Source organism: Megalops cyprinoides, chromosome 19 (assembly GCF_013368585.1).
Source record: "Megalops cyprinoides isolate fMegCyp1 chromosome 19, fMegCyp1.pri, whole genome shotgun sequence".
In the NCBI taxonomy this organism is placed as follows: Eukaryota; Metazoa; Chordata; class Actinopteri; order Elopiformes; family Megalopidae; genus Megalops; species Megalops cyprinoides.
In genome coordinates, this window is record NC_050601.1 from 5,223,067 (window position 1) to 5,245,471 (window position 22,405).

General features: G+C 49.5%; 1 protein-coding gene across 2 annotated transcripts; it reads left to right on the forward strand.

Annotated features, from left to right (window-relative positions):
- The first annotated feature begins 962 nt into the window (after nucleotides 1-962).
- LOC118794445 (MHC class II regulatory factor RFX1-like) lies at nucleotides 963-21,985 on the forward strand. 2 transcript variants are annotated; one of them, XM_036552697.1, is made up of 18 exons: nucleotides 963-1,102; nucleotides 4,950-5,340; nucleotides 7,191-7,300; nucleotides 9,187-9,282; nucleotides 12,052-12,149; nucleotides 12,513-12,951; nucleotides 13,694-13,875; nucleotides 14,549-14,668; nucleotides 14,999-15,120; nucleotides 15,276-15,394; nucleotides 15,946-16,055; nucleotides 16,442-16,593; nucleotides 17,222-17,319; nucleotides 17,559-17,708; nucleotides 18,831-19,039; nucleotides 19,503-19,656; nucleotides 20,462-20,507; nucleotides 20,615-21,985. In XM_036552697.1, the coding sequence occupies exons 2-18, from the start codon at nucleotides 4,971-4,973 to the stop codon at nucleotides 20,773-20,775; spliced, it is 2,736 nt and encodes a 911-aa protein (XP_036408590.1). In that variant the 5' UTR covers nucleotides 963-1,102; nucleotides 4,950-4,970; the 3' UTR covers nucleotides 20,776-21,985. The 2 variants fall into 2 exon arrangements, with proteins under 2 accessions (XP_036408590.1, XP_036408591.1); XM_036552698.1 differs by having other exon boundaries at nucleotides 12,513-12,897.
- The last annotated feature ends 420 nt before the right edge of the window (nucleotides 21,986-22,405 follow it).

The following is a 22,405-nucleotide window of genomic DNA, read 5'->3' on the forward strand; positions in this document are numbered from 1 at the left end:
AACACCCTTTTTTTCTACCAATAGCTGCTAGTGGGGGAACTGGTGTTGCTGGTGAGCATTTCACACTATAGACCGTTACAGTTTGCAATTTGTGACAGTGCACTCAACGTCTTATGTGTCATGTGCCTCTTGAGACTTCAGTGGGTAATACAATTCTGACTTTGTACACTGTACAATATCACTGCTTAGGAAAGAGATTGATAGCAGTTTTTTTTTTCCAAAATCAGCTAAGCCAGCTAATTCACTCATTCACATAGTCTACCAGACACAGCTACCCACAGAGACATCTGTGGATGTGGTTCTGTTCCTTTGTCACTGTGATTGCTGGTGTTGGGTGATAATTTGTTTTTACACTTTGAACATGAATAGCTGTTTCTTTAGATTGTTTTGCAATCCGTTTTTCTGGGCAATATACATGAGTGTATAGAAGCAAAAATTAATACTTAATCATTCTGATATTTTCGAGTTCAGGTTTACATAAACCATCTTGGAGACATCTTAAAACAATTAATTGACTGAGAAAATAGTTTGACCTCCCCAAAATGCATAACTGAGAGGAATAACTTTTCCCCAGCTGCTATGGAATATTTTCGGTTTCAGGAAATTAATTTTCTGCGAAAATTCTTATTGGACAATCAGAGTAGTTATTCACACATATACTCTTTTTATTGTCACTTAACTGTTTCACTAGTACTTCGCCGCTGTACTAGCATTCCTGTGAAATCAGCAACGGTAGTTGATTGACAGTTACGTTAGCCAATCGCTATGAGTATTTGGGGTGTGTTGTTCCAATTGCGCAATTGCTGTTGAAGACAGACAAGACCCGACATCGAATCGGACGAGAAACTGTCTATTGACAAACGGGATGCTCCTATAACTGAAAGACATGTTGGGCGTGTCTGATACACTAAGCCAATCAGAGGGAAAGAGAGGGCGGGAATAAAGCGGGTGGGTAGCAACAGTTGCCCCGGTGAGGACGAAGCGCCATAGCCACGGTAGTCCTGGCGACAAGAACCCAGCAACGAAAATCAACAACAACAGCCCGAATCTTTAAAAAAATAAACTAAAAAAAATCCAAGGGAAAATTCAAAGGAAATCAGAGGTGAAAAAGTTTGTTTGTTTGTCGTCTAATATTTGAAATGAAAAAAGATTGTGAAGACTGCTGTTGTTTTTTTCCCCGTCTGTTATTTCTGTATCTTGCTAGCTTGCCCATAGCCACCTTAGCCAGGAAGCTAGCTAGTCTGATTGAGTAGAAAGTACCTAGCAAGGCGGAGGACTGAGTGCGGTGTGTTTAGTAGAAGCCACTACAGAACCAGGCGGTTGTTATGACGATGTCAAATCCGTGACTGGGGTACAAAATGGCGGGTGTCGGAATACGTGAGAGCACTGTACTTTTAGTTGTAACGTGAGTTTTGTTGTCAATACTTGTGGCAGAAGTCGCGTGTGTGTCACCGATGTAGAAAAGGGCACCGACGAACCGTGTCAAATTGTGAACTTTAACAAGCAAAGTCGGGTTCGACTGATGACAGTGTAATTTCCGTTTCATTTCGTTTACGGATGTCTCCGAATTCTTGCCAGCAACTACAGCTGAGTCTTTCATAGAAACGTTACAGGCGCGATGGTGTAACTATTTAGTAGTTAACTACACCTATTCAGTTTTTAGTTCGGATCTGTGCAATTCCAAGCAACATATGTTTGCTCTATCATGCCGCGGCCGTCGGCATGAGTGAAAACTGTGAAGACGACAAGGGGGCGGATGTTAATGGGCTGGAGGTGTGTTCAGAGCAGAGTGAATGTGATTGACATCAGAGGCAACGACTCCGAGGGCTTAGTTCGCTTGCGACACTGCAACGAGAGTTGCCTTTATAGCCTCACGTAACTCGCACTAGTCTCTGATTGGTGTAGATGCATCCAATCTGGCGTCTGCGCTAATCAGAGTGGAGTGCGCACCGCGTGAGACAGAAGCGCAGCGCGCCGTTGCTACCTTGTGCATTACCACTATCTCCGTCGGAATGGATGTGAACTGGGGAAACCCTCAGAGGGGGAATGCCAGAGACCGAGTCCAGCCTGCTGGAAGTGATTGGGTGGTTTGGTCCAAAAAGTCCGCCCTCGGACCAAAACTGTGTTGAGAAGTGACTAATTATGCAGCATGACGACTACGACGAAAAAGAAGAAAGAGTGTCAATTGTCTTCACCCCTTTAATTTTTTGATGTAACGATTAGCTATTTGTAGATATCTGCCAGCTGCAACATTTATTTTTGTAGCTGGCAGAGTACCAGCAACCAAAATAAATCAAGTAAACAGAAGACATGGGCAGGATGAGTGAAACCTAGTAAGTCAACATGATGACATTTAAGAAGAAAGGGCGATTTCGACGACAATTTCTTAGGTTAAAAAAATATGTATGTATGATTTTACTTTCAGACCCTCACTTTCCATTGAAGGTGAAACTAACAGGTTGATGATTTTGGGCCTCTGTGGCAGACATTATTTAGAGTAATAACAGCAGCGCGAAGTGCAGGTAAACAGCAGGTTGCAGGGTTGTCAGTTATTGCTCACTCCCTGTGGCACTCATGCCTTGAGACTGAAAAGCAAGGCTGTGTCACAGTGTATTTTTGAGAGCTGGCAACCCTGGGATGGTGTCAGTGCTGGACGGCTGCAACTTAAATTGTGTTTTGCTGTATGGAGCACAGGCCCCCAGGGTCAATGAAATTGTGTGACTGTGGGCTGTTTTGTTTTGAATACTGCTACGGACTGAGTTGGCAGGTCACAGTGTTCATTTTGAGGACGGTGTCCATCTGACTTTATCTGTCTGACTGGACTAAACTGGCACATGTTGAAATAAAATTCCTCTACTAGAGTGTGAAGATCATTTCTGTGTTCTGGTGTTCATGTGGACATCAAGGAGCAAGGTTGTTCCTCTATTCTTAGCAAATTAAACACAGAATGGGATATTTTTCATGACTGTACTGGTGACTTGGCAGATGTTGCCGTCAGTGTGGAATTTTGTAAGACAGGAAGTTTCTCAGCAGCCCTTTGATGCATAGTCTCCTTCCACTCCTTGTTTGATAATCTCGGTTTTTTTCGCTTTTTCCCCCACACACTTAAAAGCACAGCCATGTGAGAAAGAGAGAACCACTCTCTCCACTGCTAGCACCGATTCTTTCTTGTGTGTTAGTCAGTATTAGTAATTGGCTACTGCTCTTTTTCTTGCTCCCTCTTTCTCTCTCTCTTTCAGATTCCTTCTTTCCCTCCTATGTGTTCCTCTTAGCCAGGGCTGGCGCTATGCATTGCACCCCCAGACGGGCCTCAGTGCACCCCCAGTTGTCTCCTTATAGTCCGATGTCTACACAGTATTTATTACTTTTTTTTTAAGATATGATGTTGCCCCCCCCCCCCCCCCCCATGGATTTCAAGTGCATCCCTGAGTATTTTCTCTGGGCGCAGAGCCCGCACCTAGCCTTGCCACTCTTTGCTGTTTTTGACAGTTTGCGTCCTCTGTCTTTCTTCTACCCCTCGTTCTCACTCCTGGCTCCAGAGAAGGAATATAGTATGAATTATAGTGGTGCTGTCCACTGTGAGGCCCCTGGGTGGGGTGTGTGTGTGCATCTGTGGACACGTGTTTCGTAATACCAGGGAGGGGTAGTGAGCTGCGAAGAGGAGCTTTCATGCTACAGATGAGGCTATTTTTAAACAGCTGTTCGTAACCTATGATCCATCCCTCCCTCCATGCAAACTGTAAGGTCTTGCAAACAGGTGTAAGTGTAAATCTCCCGGACAGCGTGACAAGTGTGGAAAAGGCTCGTAACGTTTTCTTTTAGAGTGCATAATGTATGGGAAAGGTCATTTGGGAGTGTGTTAAAATGAGGACTCGCAGCTGAGGAGCCCAGGTGAAAAGAGGATTGTTGTTGTGTGTCAGTGTGAGCACAGTCAGAGCACGCAGCAATCGCACTGCAAACGGCTGTGATCGTATTACAGGTAACGAGACACCAGAACTCTCCCTCCCCTCCCCCTCCCCCTCCCCCCCTTCTCCTCCTCCTCTTCCATGCCTGTGGCTACCTTGACTTGATACATTACCATGCTCTCCCTCCCTCCCTTATTCCTGGAAAAGAAATGATTTATGGGGAAATCCCACCCCCAAACTGCAGCTCCTAACTCTCATGAGGAAATTCATTCAGAAGTTCAGTGGAAGGCTAACTTCATCTTTAGGGCATATGATATAATTTGGTTATGAACTATGTGCAATACACCCACTATGTGCAATACACCCACTGTGGAAACTTAGTGCAACTGTGAAAACTATGTGCAATTTTTTTTTGTAAAATTTTTGTATAGTTCTTGTATAGTTTTTGTGTATATTTAGCTTAGATTGTCTTACATGCCGATATGTCATCTTGTCTGTCTATGGTGTATATTACGTCCACCTGTTGTTGTCCTGCTCATACTAGCTTTATGTTGTTGTCTTACTTGTGCCTGTACTTACCTTGCACATTGAGCATTGGGCGGAAAAACGCAATTTTTTTTTCTGCTGTACACTACTTTTTGTATGGTTGGAATGACAATAAAGTACACTTTGAACTTTGAACCTTGAAAGCATTTACAGCATAACTGCGGATCCAAACTCGATGTGAGTGTTAGGCAGACACCATAGCATCAGTGTCCTTAAAGTTAAAAGCCTTTTTACTGTCTAAGATGCTGGTCGTTCAGTTAGTTTGACTTAAACGGTTCTGGAATAGCACTAGGCTCAAGGAGCGTTGACTCAAGGAGCGTTGACTCATTTTGTCTTTGATCAGGTGTTTGCTACTTAACTTTGTCCTTACTTTGTAGATTCTGCTTCAATTTGTGGTGGTTAGGTGATAGCTAGTAGTGCTCTGTGGTCTGTATACACACGAGTGTTGTTGTGTGTGTGTGTGTGTGTGTGTGTGTGACGATTCTCTTTCCTTGTCAGTGTGGAGTCCCTGCGGTTGTCATGGCGACTCCAGGCTACGTGGGGGAGCTGCAGCAGGCCTCGCAGCCACAGGGGGGCGTCGTGAGCGTGGCACCTGGACAGGCCTCCGCCCCTCCCGCCGCCCCGCACCCCGCCACGCCCCAGTTCCTGGCGGAGCTCCAGACCACCACGGCCCCTCCCTCCGCTGCTCCCGCGGCGGGTCAGAGCACGCCCCCCGTTCCAGCCCCTCCCACCCCCGCACAGAAGACCGCGGCTGCGGCGGCGGGACCGCAGACCGCCCCCCCGCAGCCCCCCGCCCAGACACAGTATGTCACCGCGGAGATCCAGAGCTCTCCCTCCCAGCCCAGCAACACACAGTCCACACCACAGTACATTGTGGTCACAGTCACAGGTAAGGACCATATGAATGGAAAGCAGATATATACACAGAACATATATACATACAATAACCACCACTGCTCTGAAAACGCTATAAATCAGTATGGGTTAGTCACAGCTCTGTCCTGAACACTCTTTGTGTATATCACCAACGGCACTCTGCATAACTGGGGTTCTGTCACATGTGGCCAAACACACAAACACAAGCAACAGTGTGTAAGTGACTGAGTGTGTTTATTTCAAACAAGTCTATAAGTGGAACCACCCCTGCAGTATCGGGTAACAGTCATACCCCCCAAGAGAGGGAGGGGACCTCCCTCGCTTGGATGAATTTGTCTGGCGGGGAGTGAGGCGGTGAATGGTAGTGCCACTGTAGAAATGCCAAGAGCATGGCGATGCCTGCAGGGAGGGGGAGGAGATCTGAGGAGAAGTTTTTCATCCTGTAGATATTTTACACTGATCCATTTAACACCAAAGATCATCCCTGCCTCCCTCTCCCTGCTGTGCCCTCAGAGCGATGTTCTGTTATAACGGCTACCGCACCCTGGACGGTGCTCTGTGTCAGTATGTCAGTCGGTCTTGTCACTGTTGCTGTCAGTGTATGCAGGTCACAGGGCTCTCCTGTCAGGGCTGAAGAATAGTGGTGATTATTTAGTGATCATTATTTCAATAGACTGATTAGTTTGGTAGAATTAGTAAGCACAGTGTATAATGTGACTGTGTCTGTGTAGTTTTTAGGCTGATCACAGAGTTGTGACCTGTGGCCTACATTCCAAGAGATGCTGCACTGTTGAACTAATCATGCACACAGGCATACTGAAAGTGTGTACGTGGCACAAGGCTGTCCCAACGGAAAGGCCTATGATTTCGAGCACTCATATAGCTGTAGTTCAGTACTAGGTCAGTCACTTCATATTTAACCATTTGGGATGATCAGATATATCGATGCATATATCACAACCAAAATACCTCAGTTTTTTGAAGCTTCTTATATTAAAGGTTTTATTCTTGGGTGATATAGGGGCTCTCTACCCGGCTGAACTTTCTCCCACTCTGCCTCCCTTGTCAATGTTTGTGACAAAGAGGAGTTGGGTCAGTGTGTACTCCCTATCAATTCAAGGATACCGTTTGAAGCAATGTTTTTCCAATTAGGCACCAAACTCTAGGTGATGCAAGGTCAGTTATAATTAAATATTCTGGACAGCTTAGGGATGGTATAAGATGTTCTTTGTGCAGCAGAGTTTCAGTGTGAGTGTGTGTGCGAGTGTGAGAGTCACCCACCCGCAGCAGAGACAGACTGGATCGTGAGAGGTTGATGAGTGTGTAAGGCGTAAGACTCTAAAGTGAGACTTAGTGCGTGTAACATCTGAAGCCGACCATCGCGTGTGAAGCCTTGCTGTATTGAAGACCATCAATAAAGCTGTTTCTACCTCTCCTTCAACCACGGTCCAGACTGAAGTTCTTTGTATAACAGTTTATTAGTTAGCCTGCGAGGGCATCAATTTCACCGAAAGCCAACAGGGTTCAGTTTGGTCAGGGTTTTTCAGGCCTTGCCTTAACTTCAGCCTGGCATATGAAGCAACAAAAATCTGAGGAATGTGCAGAATTTAGTCCTACAGGTAGCTACTGGCCTAGCCCAGCCTAGAATACCAGCTGAGAGCATCAGACCTGATATGTGCTCAGGCACATTATCATTTGCCTGATCATTTGTATGATATGTAGATGTGTGACATGTGGAGCCTCCCCAGCGCTGCTGTGAACTGCAGTTGTGATTCTCTGCCTCTCTCTCCCCTCCCTCTGTGTCTCTCCCCCTTTTTCTCCCCCCCCTCTTGCTCTGCACCTCACCTCGACCCCCCCCCACAGAGGGCTCCCTGCACTCCAGTGACTCAGTGTCGGACTCCAGCCCCCCTCCCGTAGGGGTGCAGACGGGAGTGCCCACCCAGGTGGTGCAGCAGGTGCAGACATCCCAGCAGGTAAAGCCCCCTGCCACTGTCACCCGTCACACCAGAGACGTGACACACGCATGTGTCCTCACTGCACACCCTCCACGCACACCTGGACACCTGAGCCACAGACCTGAGCTCACCTGCGCGCCTCTGAGCTCTGCACGCTGAAAGCTCCGCCCCGCAGGGAGCGGTAGACCCTCAGAGCAGTGGCTCTGCTCATAGGATATCAGCTGATTTTACACACTGCTTTGTGCCCAGTTAGCCTGCACTCTGCACCTTCTCTATGTTTTTAGAAACTGTAGAAAAAGACCGCACAACAGCGTGGCAGGTGGGCATTCACTTCAGTCACGTCCTTTGTTTAAATCTGCATTCATTTATGCAAACAAAGAAGATATGGCCAGATGATCAGAAAATGGAGATGGCTGTTACACGACGCATATCGCAACGGAAGTTAAGCAAGCAGAACTGTAAAAACCCAGTGCTTGGAGAGAAGTTGAAAACCGTGTTGGCATCAATGGGAACTACATTAGCCTTTGTGTGTTATTCAGCAAATGAAGGGCAGCAAGCAGTGCCTGTGGGCTCCTATGGGGGTGCAAGTGAGCTGTGCTCTCTTGATGTGGCAAATGAATGATGAAACATTGAGGTAACTGGAACGGATGGCACGCACCACAACATCCCTGTGCAAATTCTGCTCTCGAAAACCATACGGGCCTGTGTTAAAGCCGGCTGCAAACCGTTTACTCTTTAGATTATTTTTCAGGCAGTTGTGGTGATCGGCTCCTCATTTAAACTTGTCAGTATGGGCCAGCGGGGGTAATCCTTGATCCTCACAAACTGTCATTCATTTAGAATCTGGGCCTTCCAGATTCTGTTTTGAATTTTATTTTTTTTTGCACTGTTATCATTTATACAGCTGGATATATGTAATTATTGTTTAATTAACCTATTTTGGGCTCCACTTGTGCTTGGATCTCATGTGCAGTTAAACAAAAACTTTGCATTTTTTTTCCCTCTGAGCTAGCCTGGATGCTTGTTTCATCTCAATTATGATTATGTTAACTTACTTTTTCAGATTACTAATAAGCGATCAGTTGATCCATGCATGTTTTCATGGAAACAAAGCAACACAACGTTTAAAATATTTTTGCTTAGATAGCACCCATATACTGAAGATATAATTGGTTTTGACAACAGATTCACAATGTTATCCATTCATACAGCTGGATATTTACTGAGGCAGTTGTGGATTAGGTATCTTGCCAAAGGGTACAGCAGCAGTACCCTTGTGGGCAATCGAACCGGCAACCTTCCGGTTACGAGTCCTGCTCCTTCACCACTATGCTACACTGCCGCCATAATAACACAGAACAGAAGGGGAAAGAACTGAGTTAGCATCAGAATTGAAACGTGGCTTTAAAAGGGCGCATATGATCAGCACATACCAGCATGTTATGCAAGAACCGCTGCGAAAGCATGGTTACGTGAGGCACCCCCGCTGAAATATACGCACAAGTCCGGTTTAAATAAACTCCACAGCGGAATCCGCCACTGCGAAAAGGCATCGGAAATTGCCAACAGTGTCATCAGTTTGGTCGGTGCACGGGTGTTCATAATGGTATTGTGTAACGCACTTTACACCGCTAGTCAGGACATGTGCTGGATAAGAGTCTCTCTTACACAGAATTGCATACAGGCCTGCCGACTGATTCATGGATCAATTTTTCAGGTACTTAAGCAGCTTTCTGTAATATTGTGTCAATATGTAGTGATTTTTTTTTTTGCATATTTCTTGCAGTCGCATTCCTGTGTTGTGCTTTGTAATGAGTCTGCAGGCACTCACATTGTGAAGAACACCAACGAATCAGATGAAAATGAATCCAGTTGATTGATTGATTGGTCTTTCCTGTCCGCAGAGGTCAGTGGTACAAGCAGCATCTCAGACAGGCAAGACGGGGCAGAGTGCCCAGCTTAGTGTGACCAGCCTGCAGCCTGTGCATCTGACTCAGGAGGTGAGACACACACACACACACACACACACACACACACCCATCCACACGTGCACACTCATGCACGCACATACACGGATGCACATACATGCATGCACATACAGTAGCAATACGACACACATGCACGTGCAGATGGGCACACAGGAACCTACATACACACGCTAACGTGTACGCATTCATGCTGACATACACACGTTAGACATACATATAAACATATTCGAAACGGATGTACGTGCTCACTCACACATAACAACAAACCTATTTGCACAAACCCACGCATACAGTACATATAGAGACAAATGCAGCCGGTACACCAGCAAATACGTGCCAATATGCAAAACTACATTAATTGTTCCATGGCTCATATTGAAACCTCAGCCGGAGGAGACAGGGGTTTTGCGTCTCACACCAGATGAAGTTATACTCTGTGTATGTCAGCCATACAGGTGGATGTAGAAGCGTGTGACATTCCCCTGATTACAGAGTCTGTGCAGCAGTCAGACAGGGCTGGCAGCAGGGACAGGAAGAGCAGGACAAGCTAAGCAGAGGAGGGCAGAGAGACTCCACTGGGCGTCAGACAGACACGCAGACAGACAGACAGCCAGCCAGCCTTTCCCCTCGTCAGGCAGTGCAGGACACGGCGTGGACGGCTCCGCCCCTCTCCTCTTCATCCCTCGGCCCTTGCCTCCCGTCCTCCCCCTCTCCGCCCCCGTCTCCTTCCCCATCTCGCTCCCTCTGCCGCTGGTTGGCTGGAGACTGGACAGGCCCGCCTACCCCCAGGGGGCGGGGCCTCCCTCGCCGCAGTGTCTGCTGTGGGAGTCAGTTGCCGCTCACAGAGTATGTGAGGGAGTCGTAGAATAGGGCTTATGTTACAGAAAACTGTAAACCAGAAGGTTGGGGGTTCCAAACCCGTGCAGGGCACTGCTGTTATGCCCTCGAGTAGCGTAACCTGTTTAAAATTAACCTTGCATCAAGAGGGTCTATGCAGACACTGTTTTCCAAACCTAGACCCATTTATGATCACTTTCATTTCAACTGATCCCTCAGTGTATTAGGTTTGGTTGAGCTGTCAGCTGAAAAAAACGAAATAGGAAATAGTCATCGAAAACAAGTAGTAGAAGAAGAAGAAGGTTGTTGAAAACCTGTGTATTGTAACAGGATACAATTTACCCTCAGTCGAAATGGCAATAGAGAAGCTTCAGCTGTCCTATATAAGGGTGTCTGGGAGGCAAATTAACAATTTAAAGAAAGGAAGTGGAGGGTGAGGAGGAAGTACATGTGCTGATGTGATGGTGTCATGTGGTGTCCATGAGCTAAAGATGTCCAAGAGAGCTAATCTGATTTTCAGCATGTATCAATAAGCCAGTCAGTCAATCAATCAATCAGTCGATCAGATTTGATTCCCGTTTATTCACTGCCAGTTTTTACAATATAAATTGTTGAAAAAGCACTGAATAATGCAATAATGCATTTTCCTGCTTGTGTATTAGTATTGATTGGTTCATTTTCCAGCAGCTCTCATCAATGGTCATGTACAGAGAAATTAGAAAATGCAGTCAGACTGGTAGGAAGCAGGTAACTGTACTGCAACCCATTACACATACTTACTAGGGGGAACCCACAGCTGTCCTGTCCAAAACCTTGAGTCTATGGCCAGGTTTTGCCTCGCTGTTTGGGAGGGAAGTTCAGCTAACGCGCTCTAAACCGCCAGTCAGGGGGAATGTAGAATGTAATGAAGCTGCACATGGCAACCGTATCACCGGTTCTCATAAAGCTGTGTGAGGCACAATGGCGTTTGAAGTGAGAGTCGGCCACAGGCCCCAGCTGTGAGGAAGTGAGAGGGGGAACGGGGTGACCCGAAGGTGAGAGGCTGGGAAACGTCAGACCAATACGCACGTTATTGACCGAAGGGTTTGAAATGCTAATGCTGTCGGAGCCGAGCATACAGATGAAGGAGCCACAGACAGGGGAGTGTATAGTAGTTACTCAGCCTAAACTAGATTAGGTCTTTGCTAGTACTGCTGGCGTTGCAATGTAGAGTAAAGTTTGACAGCTCAGAGCTATGATCCGTTTTTCTTTGCAGCTGCATTAATGTGTGTGTGTGTGTGTGTGTGTGTGTGTGTGTGTGTCTGTCTGTCTGTCTGTGTGTGTGTGTGTGCGCGTGTGTGTGTGTCTGTGTGTCTGTCTGTCTGTCTGTGTGTGCGTGTGTGTTTCTGTCTGTCTGTGTGTGTGTGTGTGTGTCTGTGTGTCTGTCTGTCTGTCTGTGTGTGTGTGTGTGTCTGTGTGTGCGTGCGCGTGTGTGTGTATCTGTGTGTCTGTCTGTCTGTGTGTGTGTGTGTGTGTGTGGTTGCGCGTGGGTGTGTCTGTCTGTGTGTGCGTGCGTGTGCGCGTGTGTCTGTCTGTGTGTGTGTGTGCGCGTGTGTGTGTCTGTGTGTCTGTCTGTCTGTGTGTGCGTGTGTGTGTGTGTGTGTGTGTGTGTCTGTCTGTCTGTGTGTGTGTGTGTGTGTGTGTGTGTGTCTGTGTGTGCGTGTGTGTGTGTGTGTGTGTCTGTGTGTGCGTATGTGTGTATCTGTGTGTGTGTCTGTCTGTGTGTGTGTGTGTGTGTGTGTGTGTGTGCGTATGTGTGTATCTGTGTGTGTGTCTGTCTGTGTGTGTGTGTGTGTGTGTGTGTGTGCGCGTGTGTCTGTGTGTCTGTCTGTGTGTGTGTGTGTGTGTGTGTGTGTGTGTGTGTGTGCACGCGCGTGTGTGTGTGCGTGTGTGTGTGTTTCTCAGGTGCAGCAGCAGCTCCAGCAGGTTCCAGTGCAGCATGTGTACTCCAGTCAGGTGCAGTATGTGGAGGGGGGCGAGGCCAGCTACACCACCAGCACCATGTGAGTCCCGCAGCGCTCACACTGCTTCACCCAAACACAAGGCCCCTGGGGCCCTGCATGTGCCTGCACAGGGCGCTGCTTTCTTAACCAGGAGGTGGTATGTTTGAATCCTGAGCATGTTGTAGCCTTACTTAACCTGAATTGCATCAGCAGTATATACAGGTGGTGTGTAGTGTGTAGGGCTACACTGGTTCCAAGCAAATGATTAGATAACAGTGGGTGGGGTGATAAGCCTATAACGGCTGACAGTTTTTAACCAACTGTCTTTTTTCCCCTCTCCGCCCACTGTTTTCCCTCTTATTCCTGTTTTATTTTTCTCCGTTCCTCCCGTCTGTCTCCTCCTTCATCGTCACCCTCCTGCAGACGATCCGGCAGCTACACCTATTCAGACACCCCCCTCTACACCCAGACCGCCGCTGCCCCTTACTACGAGGCCACGCCCGCCTCGGGGTCTCAGGTCACGACCCCGGCGACCTCGCAGACCGTGTCAGTGACGACAGGCGCCGGCGCGGTGTCTATGTTCGTCTCAGGGGCGGGGCAGATTGTGGCCAACACCACGTCCGCCGCGGGGGGAGGGGAGGCGGCGGCAGTGGTGGCGGCGGTGGCGGGCGGCACGCCCAGTGGAGCCGGGGCAGGAGGGGCAGGCAACGGCGGCGGGGGCAGTTATGTCATCCAGGGGGGTTACGTGCTGGGCAGCAGCACCGCCAATCAGAACTACTCGCACAGCACCCGCGCGTCGCCTGCCACCGTGAGTATTCTGACAGAGGGGGAGGCCAGTAGCGTGCCGTCGGCAGACAAAAAGGTATGCAGAGAACCCCGTCTCCTCGGCTCTGTCGTGTGCGGGAATGTCGCTCATGAACTTCATCATTCAGCCCACAGGGAAAACACAGTTAAAGATCAGCCACGACGATTTTAAAAAGCCAACCCTTCAGTTTGCGGCGAATGCCATGCCCCAAATCATGATTTTTTTCCTCCCCTCTCTGAATAAAGAGGTGGCCAGATTTTGTGAATTAATTCCCCTGAGAGCCTTGCTGATGGGATCCCCCACACTTTGACTGTGTTTTCAGCCTCAGAGCAAACATTTCATTTGCGTCAGTCGCAAAACCGAGCTCGTCTCCATCCTGTGTCACATCTCAAGCTGTGCATGAGAAGGAAAGGGGATGTGATTTGAATGTACGTGAGTCTGTAACTGAAAACGCGGTAATTCTTTTGCATCATTTAGTCGTGAATGTTTAACAGCTCAGAAAGTCAGTCCAGGGCTGGTTTAATTGCTGTTTGGTTTATTACAAAGAGGTATGTCTGGATGATGCTTTGATAATGACTAGTTTGAAAGGCGAGTTTCATTGCATACCCCAACTGTATGTCACGGCACGCCACTAAGAGAGAGACAGTGTGTGTGTGTGTGTGTGTGTGTGATGTGAGCATACGTGTGTGTGTGTGTGATGTGAGCATGTGTGCGTGTGTGTGTGATGTGAGCGCACACGTGTGTGTGTGTGTGGGCGTGGGCCGGGTGTGACCTCTCTCTCGGTTGGGCCGCCTCCCAGGTGCAGTGGCTGCTGGATAACTACGAGACGGCAGAGGGAGTTAGCCTGCCGCGCTCCACGCTCTACTGCCACTACCTGCTGCACTGCCAGGAGCAGAAGCTGGAGCCCGTCAACGCCGCCTCCTTCGGCAAGCTCATCCGCTCCGTCTTCATGGGCCTGCGGACACGCCGGCTGGGCACACGGTAACCGCGGACCCCGCTGAATAACCATTAACGCTCTGCACTGTAACCACTGACACTGTGCACTGTATAATCACTGACCCTGTGCACAGTAACCACTGACACTCTAGATAGTAACCGCTAAAACTGCGCACGGTAACTGCTAACACTGCACACTGTATCCGCTAACCCTGCGGAGTGTATACACTGACCCTGTGAACAGTAACCGCTAACCATTGCACACTGTAACCGCTAATGCTCTGCACGCTGTAACCACAGACCCTGCACCCAGTAACCACTGAGCCTGCACACAGTAACCACTGACACTTTGCATGTTAACCACTAACACTACGCACAAAAACCACTGACACTCTGCATAGCCACTGCTAACACTGCACGTAGGAACCACTGACCCTGGGACAGGGTGACCACTGACACTCCACATGGTAGACAGTGACAATACAGGGTAACCACTGAGCCTGTGCACGATAACCACTGACACTGCACATGGTAATACTGACATATGTCAAGATCTGATACAGACACAGCATGTAACACAACAAAAGACACATTTAGTACAACACACACACACACACACACACATACAAAATAAGCTATGATAAGAGTGACACACAGAGTGATCAAACTAGGTGTTTGTGCTCCGTGCACTGGCACTAATGACAGGCCTGTGTTTCAGAGGAAACTCCAAGTACCATTACTACGGGCTGCGGATCAAGGCCAGCTCCTCTCTGCTCAGACTGATGGAAGACCAGCAGCACCTGGCCATGAGACAGCAGCCTTTCTCCCAGAAACAGCGGTACTGCCTGTCTGTCTCTGTCCGTCTGCCTGCCTGCCTGTCTGACTCCCTCTCTTTCTATAAACTTGTCTGTCTTGATTGTTTATCTTTCAGTCACTATATATGTCTATCTTTGTCTCTCATCAGTCTTCTTGTCTGTCTCTCTCTTTCCCCTATTGCTCGTCTCTGTGACTGATTGCTCCTCCAGTGGCCTCTGTCATTCTTTTGGTCCGTCTCTGTGACTGAACACTTTGCCGGTGCTTTCTGCCTGTCTGACTGACTAATGGTCTCTGTGAATGATGACTCTGCCAGTGCTTCCTGACTGTTCTTTCCTTCTCTTTCTCTCTCCAGGCTAAAGCCGGTGCAGAAGGTGGAGGGGATGACCAATGGGATGGCTCTGGGGGCGGGGCAGCAGCAGGCCCCGGCGCTGTCTGACATCAGCGCTCAGGTGCAGCAGTACCAGCAGTTTCTGGGTGAGCTACAGAGGAGGTTCACGACAGTGCAGTACGACTGCGCCAGCACCCGCCACCCTAACGCTGACACTGACGAGACTTTAGTGACACAACACTCTGGCTCTAGGCTGTGATTGGCTCCCTCTGAGTGATTCCCCTCTCCTCTCTGTGATCAGACGCGTCTCGTGCCCTCCCGGAGTTTCCCGAGATCGACCTGCAGGGGAAGGCGCTGCCTGATGGGATTGAGCTGGAACACATCAAGAGCTTCCAGCTGCTCTACCGGGAGCACTGTGAGGTACCTGTCTGTGTGCGTGCTCTAACAGGCCTGTGTGTAGGCCCGAGACAGCTGCCTGTCTGTGTGCGTGCTCCAACAGGCCTGTGTATAGGCCCGAGACAGCTGCCTGTCTGTGTGCGTGCTCTAACAGGCCTGTGTGTAGGCCCGAAACATCTGCCTGTCTGTATTAAACACTTGTCTTTCTGCCTGCCAGTCTGTGTAATACATCTATCTGTTTGCCTGTCTGTCTGTGTTATACATGTACCTGTCTGCTTGCCTGTCTGTGTTACATATCTGTCTGTCTGCCTGTCTATCTGCGTCATACATTTGTCTGTCTGCTTCATCTGCACTGCTTACCCATCTGTGTCTTTGTTTCAGTAGTTGTGCCTGTAGGTCCATCTGGTTGGATATGTAAGGGTGTCTGACAGCACACCTGATTTTAAGTTGTCTGTAAAAGCTGTGTCTGTCTTTGGGGCCTTCCTGTCTGCACACCTCTCTGACTGTATCTCTGAGGGACTGACTGTATTGTTAAACACGAGGGGGGGGGGGTGTGTGCTTGCTCTCCTCGGCAGGCGATCCTGGATGTGATGATTAACCTGCAGTTCACACTGGTAGAGACCCTGTGGAAAACCTTCTGGAGATTCAGTGAGAACCAGGCCAGTGACACAGGGACACTCACAGTGTAAGTAACGCATGCACAATCTCACACACACACACACACACACACACACACAGGTACTCAGTGTAATTCAAATACACAGGCACTCACAGTGTAAGTTAAACATGGGACACTCATAGTGTACTTCTAACACACAGGTTCTCACCTTACACATTAAACACATACAGGTGCTCAACATGTAATTTTAACACACAGGTGCTCACAGTGAAATTCAAACACACACAGGTGCTCTCAGTATAAATTAAACATAAATGCATACAGATGCATGCAGTATAAGTTAAGTACCAGGCACTCCCAGTAAAGGTTAAACACACACACAGGTGCTCACACCTGTAAGTTAAACATTCCTGCGATGTTGACGCCCCGGTCTCCCCGCCCCCCCCCCCCAGCCACGACGAGTCGGAGAAGCGGCTGCCCAAGTCGTGCCTGGTGCTGCTGTGCAAGTACGAGCCGGTGCTGCGCTGGAGCCGCGACTGCGACAACACGCTGTACCAGGGCCTGGTGGAGATCCTGATCCCCGACGTGCTGCGGCCCATCCCCAGTGCGTGAGACCCCGCCCCTCCCGCACCCGCGGAGCTGCCGCTAACACCGAGGCCCGCGCCCCTGCGTCAGGCAGGCCGGCTCTTTCCACCCTGCCCGTTCTGAATTCGTTCACTATGCGAAACTGCTGATTTTCACACAAAAGAGGAGCGTAGTTTTTCCTCACAGCGAGCGTAGCGTGTGGGCACTTTGGAAGGGTGGAGCCGGCTGTCAGCACGGGTGACTTCGCTCCGCAGACATACCACGCTGAAATGATTTTCACAGCTCATTCACAGAAGGCAAGAGTGCCAGTTCAGCCGAAAACACACCTCGTGCAGATCAGACACCAGCGCTGCTGAAACATTGCAATACATTATTGCCATTTAAAATACGCTCTTATCCAGAGGGACTTTTGGTTATTGGTTATTGGAACATTGGTTATAATTATTACATGTTATCCATTTTTACGGCTGGATATTTACTGAGATAACTGTGGGTTAGGTACCTTGCCCAAGGGTGCAGCAGCAGTGCCCCAGCAGGGAATCAAACCAGCAACCTTTCGGTTACGAGCCCTGCTCCTCACCACTATGCTACACTGCCGCCCCTGTCACTTCTTCATAGGCTAAACTGTCTTTATTTCTGCCCTGCAGGTGCCTTAACACAAGCCATCCGCAACTTTGCCAAGAGCCTGGAGAGCTGGCTGACCAACGCCATGATGAACATCCCGGAGGAGATGGTTCGCATCAAGGTGATAACATTACCGAACGCTTTGCTGAGCACCGCCCAACACTGACATGCTCCGTCAGCCTGTGTGTGTGTAATATGTACTCATAATGGATGCGTATGAGTGGCTGTTGATTTACGCTTCTGGTAAAAATCCGTTTTCAAGGTACTGTTCGCTGTTGCAGTGCCTCAGACACCCCGTGGCTGTGCATTGAACGTCTGGGTCAGCTCTCCCTCATGCTGTCTCTCACCCCCCCGCCCCAGGTGACCTCGGCCAGCGCGTTTGCGCAGACTCTGCGCAGGTACACCTCCCTCAACCACCTGGCCCAGGCGGCCCGCGCGGTCCTGCAGAACACTGCGCAGATAAACCAGATGCTGAGCGACCTCAACCGCGTCGACTTCGCCAACGTGCAGGTCTGTCCGACCGGCTCCGTCTGGCTGCTCATCTACTGTCTGAATGCAGCTGTTACCGTCTGCCCGTCGTCATTCTCCAATACGTCCTGTGTGTTTTTGGTAGTCTCGCTAGAGTCTGCAGTAGCAGCAAGGCGGTAGTAGCTAGTGTTGTACTGAGCGTGTCATAGTGGTATTATTGTAGCAGCTAGTGTAGCCGTGACTGTGTTGTAGTGGAATAATCATAGTAGCTAGTGTTGTAGTGGTATAATTGAAGCAGCTAGTGTAGTAGTGGTATAATTGTAGTAGTGAGTCTGTTGTAGTGGAATAATTGTAGTAACTATTGCAGCAGTGAGTGTGTGATAGTGATGTAACAGCCCTGTGAAGGACATGAGGATCCGTATGTGTGTGGGTCAGCAAGGCAGGCCTGACACAAAGCTAGGTATGTAGCGCTACAGTGAGTGCTTTAGCAGTGCTGTGATTGGCTGGTCACTCTCTTTCTCTCTCTCTCAGGGGCCAGTCATGTGGGCAAGATTGCAGCAGCGAGGGCGTTATCAGGTGTACGATTGGCTGGTCTCTCTCTTTTTCCTCACAGGAGCAGGCCTTGTAGATGTGTGGTAGCTGTAGTAGTGAGAGTATTATCAGGTCTGTAATTGGACAGTCTTTCTATCTTTCTCACAGGACCAGGTCTCATGAGCGTGCTGTAGATGTAGTTGTGAGTAGATTAGGTGGTTTGTGATTGGCTGGTCTCTGTCTGTCTAAGAAGCTGGTCCTGTGGATGTGTGGTACCTGTAGATGTAGGAGAGAGAGAGAGAGCTGTTAGGTCCATGGTTGACTGAGCTCTCTCAGAGGAGCAAGCCTTTGTGTTTGTGGCAGCTATGGTAGTGACTATATAAACAGGTCTTTGACTGGCTGGTCTCTCTGTCTCGCACTCCCTCTATCCCTCTCTCTCTCTCTCTCTCTCTCTCTCTCTCTCTCTCTCAGGCCTCATAGGTTAGTAAAAGCTATACTAACCATGGTATTACCAGGTCTGTGATTGGCCGGTCTCTCTCTCTCTCTCTCTCTCTCAGGCCTTGTGGGTGAGTAACAGCTGTGGTAATGGTAATGAGCAGCTCTGTAATTGGCTGAGCTCTCTCCGTCTCTCAGGAGCAGGCCTCGTGGGTGTGCCGCTGTGAGGACCGGGTGGTGCAGCGGCTGGAGCAGGACTTCAAGCTCACCCTGCAGCAGCAGAACTCCCTGGAGCAGTGGGCGGCCTGGCTGGACAGCGTGGTCTCCCAGGTGCTGAAGCCGTACCAGGCCAGCGCCGCCTTCCCCAAGGCCGCCAAGCTCTTCCTGCTCAAGTGGTCCTTCTACAGGTGAGCGGCCGAGAGACGCGGGGGGAATTTACCAAGGGGAAACGCTGCCCGTTACATTATATTACGTTACATTACATTACATTACAGAGCGACATCCAGCGCAATAGAACATAAGTGTATCCTTTCAGTTTAAATGAGCAACAGTGTCAGACCAGGCTAACAACACTCCCAGACCAGTGAGTGTGAGCGTAACACTGTTTGAGCCTACCACAAGTTAAGTTTGAGCAATCTGACAGAAGCCAAGTATGCTACGATACAACAGTTCCTAGAACACAGCATCCAAAATACATCACAATACTACATGTAAAATAAACATCAAATAGTACAGGTAGCAGGTGTTAGGGGGTGGGGATTGAAGTGAGACCGAGATTAGAATTTTAAAAAAAAATGTAAAAATTAGAATATTAAAATGGTTGTTGTGGTGGGAGTTAATTCTCTGACTTTGTGTGCTTGGCCCCCCCAGCTCCATGGTGATCAGAGACCTGACCCTGCGCAGTGCGGCCAGCTTTGGCTCCTTCCACCTGATCCGGCTGCTGTACGACGAGTACATGTACTACCTGATCGAGCACCGGGTGGCACAGGCCAAGGGGGAGACGCCCATCGCCGTCATGGGAGAGGTACTGCGCCCCCCAAATCCCCGCTACAAACACCCGCTACCCCACGCTCACACGCCCCGGGACTCTGCTGCTTCAGACGACATGACTCGCTCGGTGACATCACACTGACTTTGAAGAAGGTTCAACTTTGCGACTCGTTCATCGTGTTTTGTGACCTTTTAGTTCAAAATGCTGGAAAAGGCTCAGAAAACTGTCAGTTACAGAGCTGGGCTACCTGGTTTGTGTGGAGAGAAACCCTTGACTTATTCATAAGCATGTGGAGTGGCTTTGTTAGGTGGCTGTGGGCATATGCGTCTGTCCAGTAACGTGTAATTTGCCATTTATTCTGCTACAAATGTATCTTGAAGGTCAAGTCTGTGAAATAACCACATGGTTTCACGGCCGCACTTGAGTAAGTATGTCCACATACTGAATGTGTTCAGCCATGATATGGGTATTACATTACAATCTACTCAGTGGAACTGAGAGTGCTTTCTGCAGATGCAGGATCCTGTTGCAGAAGTGGGATCTGTCCCACCGTTAAAAGCAAGGCTTGACTTGAATCGAGCTGCGGTAATGGCTGGCATCTAATGATGTCACAGTTGAATTTATACCTCTGGTTGAAGTCACCATGATACTAGAACACCGGGTAGTTCTTCCCTAAGGGTACATGTCGCCAGGATAGAGCTGTGTAATGCAAATAAAAGCAGTGCTTCAGCCAGCCAGGAGTCCCATATGAGCAGTGCTTACTGTGCAGTAGGATTGAAGAGTTGTAATGAAACACTGGAGTATAAAAGTAATCTCCTCTTCCTCTCTTCTTCCTCAGTTTGCCAGCCTGGGTCGCAGTCTGAACACTCTGGATCCAGACAAAGGTACTGACTGTCACTGTCACTGTCCCTGTTGCATAGGAAAGGTCTGTGTCTTTCTGGGGGTTGTTCCTTTCTCTGTTTCCCTGCCTCACTGTTTGTGTGTCTTTCAGAGGAGGAAGAGGAGGAGGAAGAGGAGAGCGAGGATGAGTGTCAGGAGCTTTCCCTCCCGTCGGATTCAGCTTCTCTGGGGGTGGAGTCTCTGGAGCCTCCTGCCAAGCTGGCCAGAACCGACCCCAGAGTGCTCTTCAACACCGCCCAGACTGACAACTGAAGCTGCAACCGCGCACTGGATCACCCGCCCCGCGAGGCAACTATGACCTCACACACACTGGAACACGCCCCCCTCACTAAGGCAACAACGACCCCCCACGTGCACTGAAACAGTGATCCGCTGAGGATATTATGACCTCACACACGCAGGAACGCCCGCTCACTGAGGCATCTGTGACCTCACACACACTGGAAGGCTGGCCCACAGAAGCTCCTATGGCACACACACACACACACACACACACACACACACGCAGACACGTGCAGTCACACACGGCAGTAGCAGTACCACTCCTCCACAGTGTCGCGTGGACACACTCCGTGACGCTCACACACTGACGCCAGCTCTGCGCTTTGCAGCTCAGACTGACACAGACGCACTCACAGGCCAAGAGCGCACTCTGACAGAGGCGGAGACACCGCCACGCAGGCGCGAACACTCAGCCGATGCTTTGACAGCTTTCTCCTCTGGCCCCGTTGGATTGTCGTCTCCAGCTGTGAGACATGCCGCCTGCTCCACAGTCCTCTCTGGACTCCCACTCAGCCTGACAAGATCTGCAACTGTCGTAACTGGTCCAGTCCTGATAAGGGGCTTGTCACTTTTTCCACATTTCACATAGAGTCCGGTCTAACTAAAGGAGAGTTCAGCTGGAATGAAAAACCAGCCTATATGTATGGTCCACTGGACCAGGGTTGTTAAACACTGATTTTGTGAACCTTGGACAGGTAACAAAACAAGATAATATACCTGCTTTAATCCCTACACATGGATCCAGGTCTACAGTCACAGCTGGCCGATCCTGAAAGGAGAGCTGATGTCAGTCATACTCTGGCACCCTGTTGGAGTGGTGTGTGGTTAGCTAGGTCACCGCTGTTAAGCGTGTTGTGTGTGTGTGGTGTTGTGGCCGTCTGTGTGTGTGTTAGTGTCTCGGGGCCTTGTGGTGTGCTGGTGTGGATCTGTCTAAGGGCTTCAGTGAAGGGATGCGTCTCTGTGGTTTGTCCGCTTTGTCAGTGGGTGCATTCAGGGTGCATTCTACTACAGCCTCCCTTTGAACGTGTCAGTAGTCTGTGCGATTTCCTGATTTTGAGACACTGAAGTTGCGTCAGCCGTCTGTCGTTAACTTTTAATGAAACCGAACTGTGCTGGTGGGAGGTGCTGCCCCACTTTCGTTTCCTCCCCCCCCCCCGTTTTCCCCAGACGCAGCACGGTGCGACCGGCCTGCCATTACACAGAAGAAGTGTGACTTCTCAGCATTTTCCAGCGTGAATGAGATTCAGCGCTGTCTTTCAGACCAGGCCGCCGGGGGGGGGGGGGGGGGGGGGGGGGGGGGTGCGCTGTGGGGCTCGCTTTCAGTGCCTGTAACCGCTGCTTTGAGGGGGGGCTGGTCCGGGTAGAACGACCGTGACGGGGAGGACATGGGGGGTTGTGTGTGTGTATGTGTGTGTGTGTGCTCCTGTGCTGGGGAGCATCAGAGGGTGTGGCAGCGAGGGGTGAAAGCAGGAGAGTGTGTGTACACCTTTCCTGTTTTCTTCTCACACCTCCTCTGGAGGCACTGGTGGCCTCAAGACTCCTGAATTTCTGTCCCCTAGGTCCAGATATTTCTGTATCCTCGGTTTGCCTTTGTGTCGTC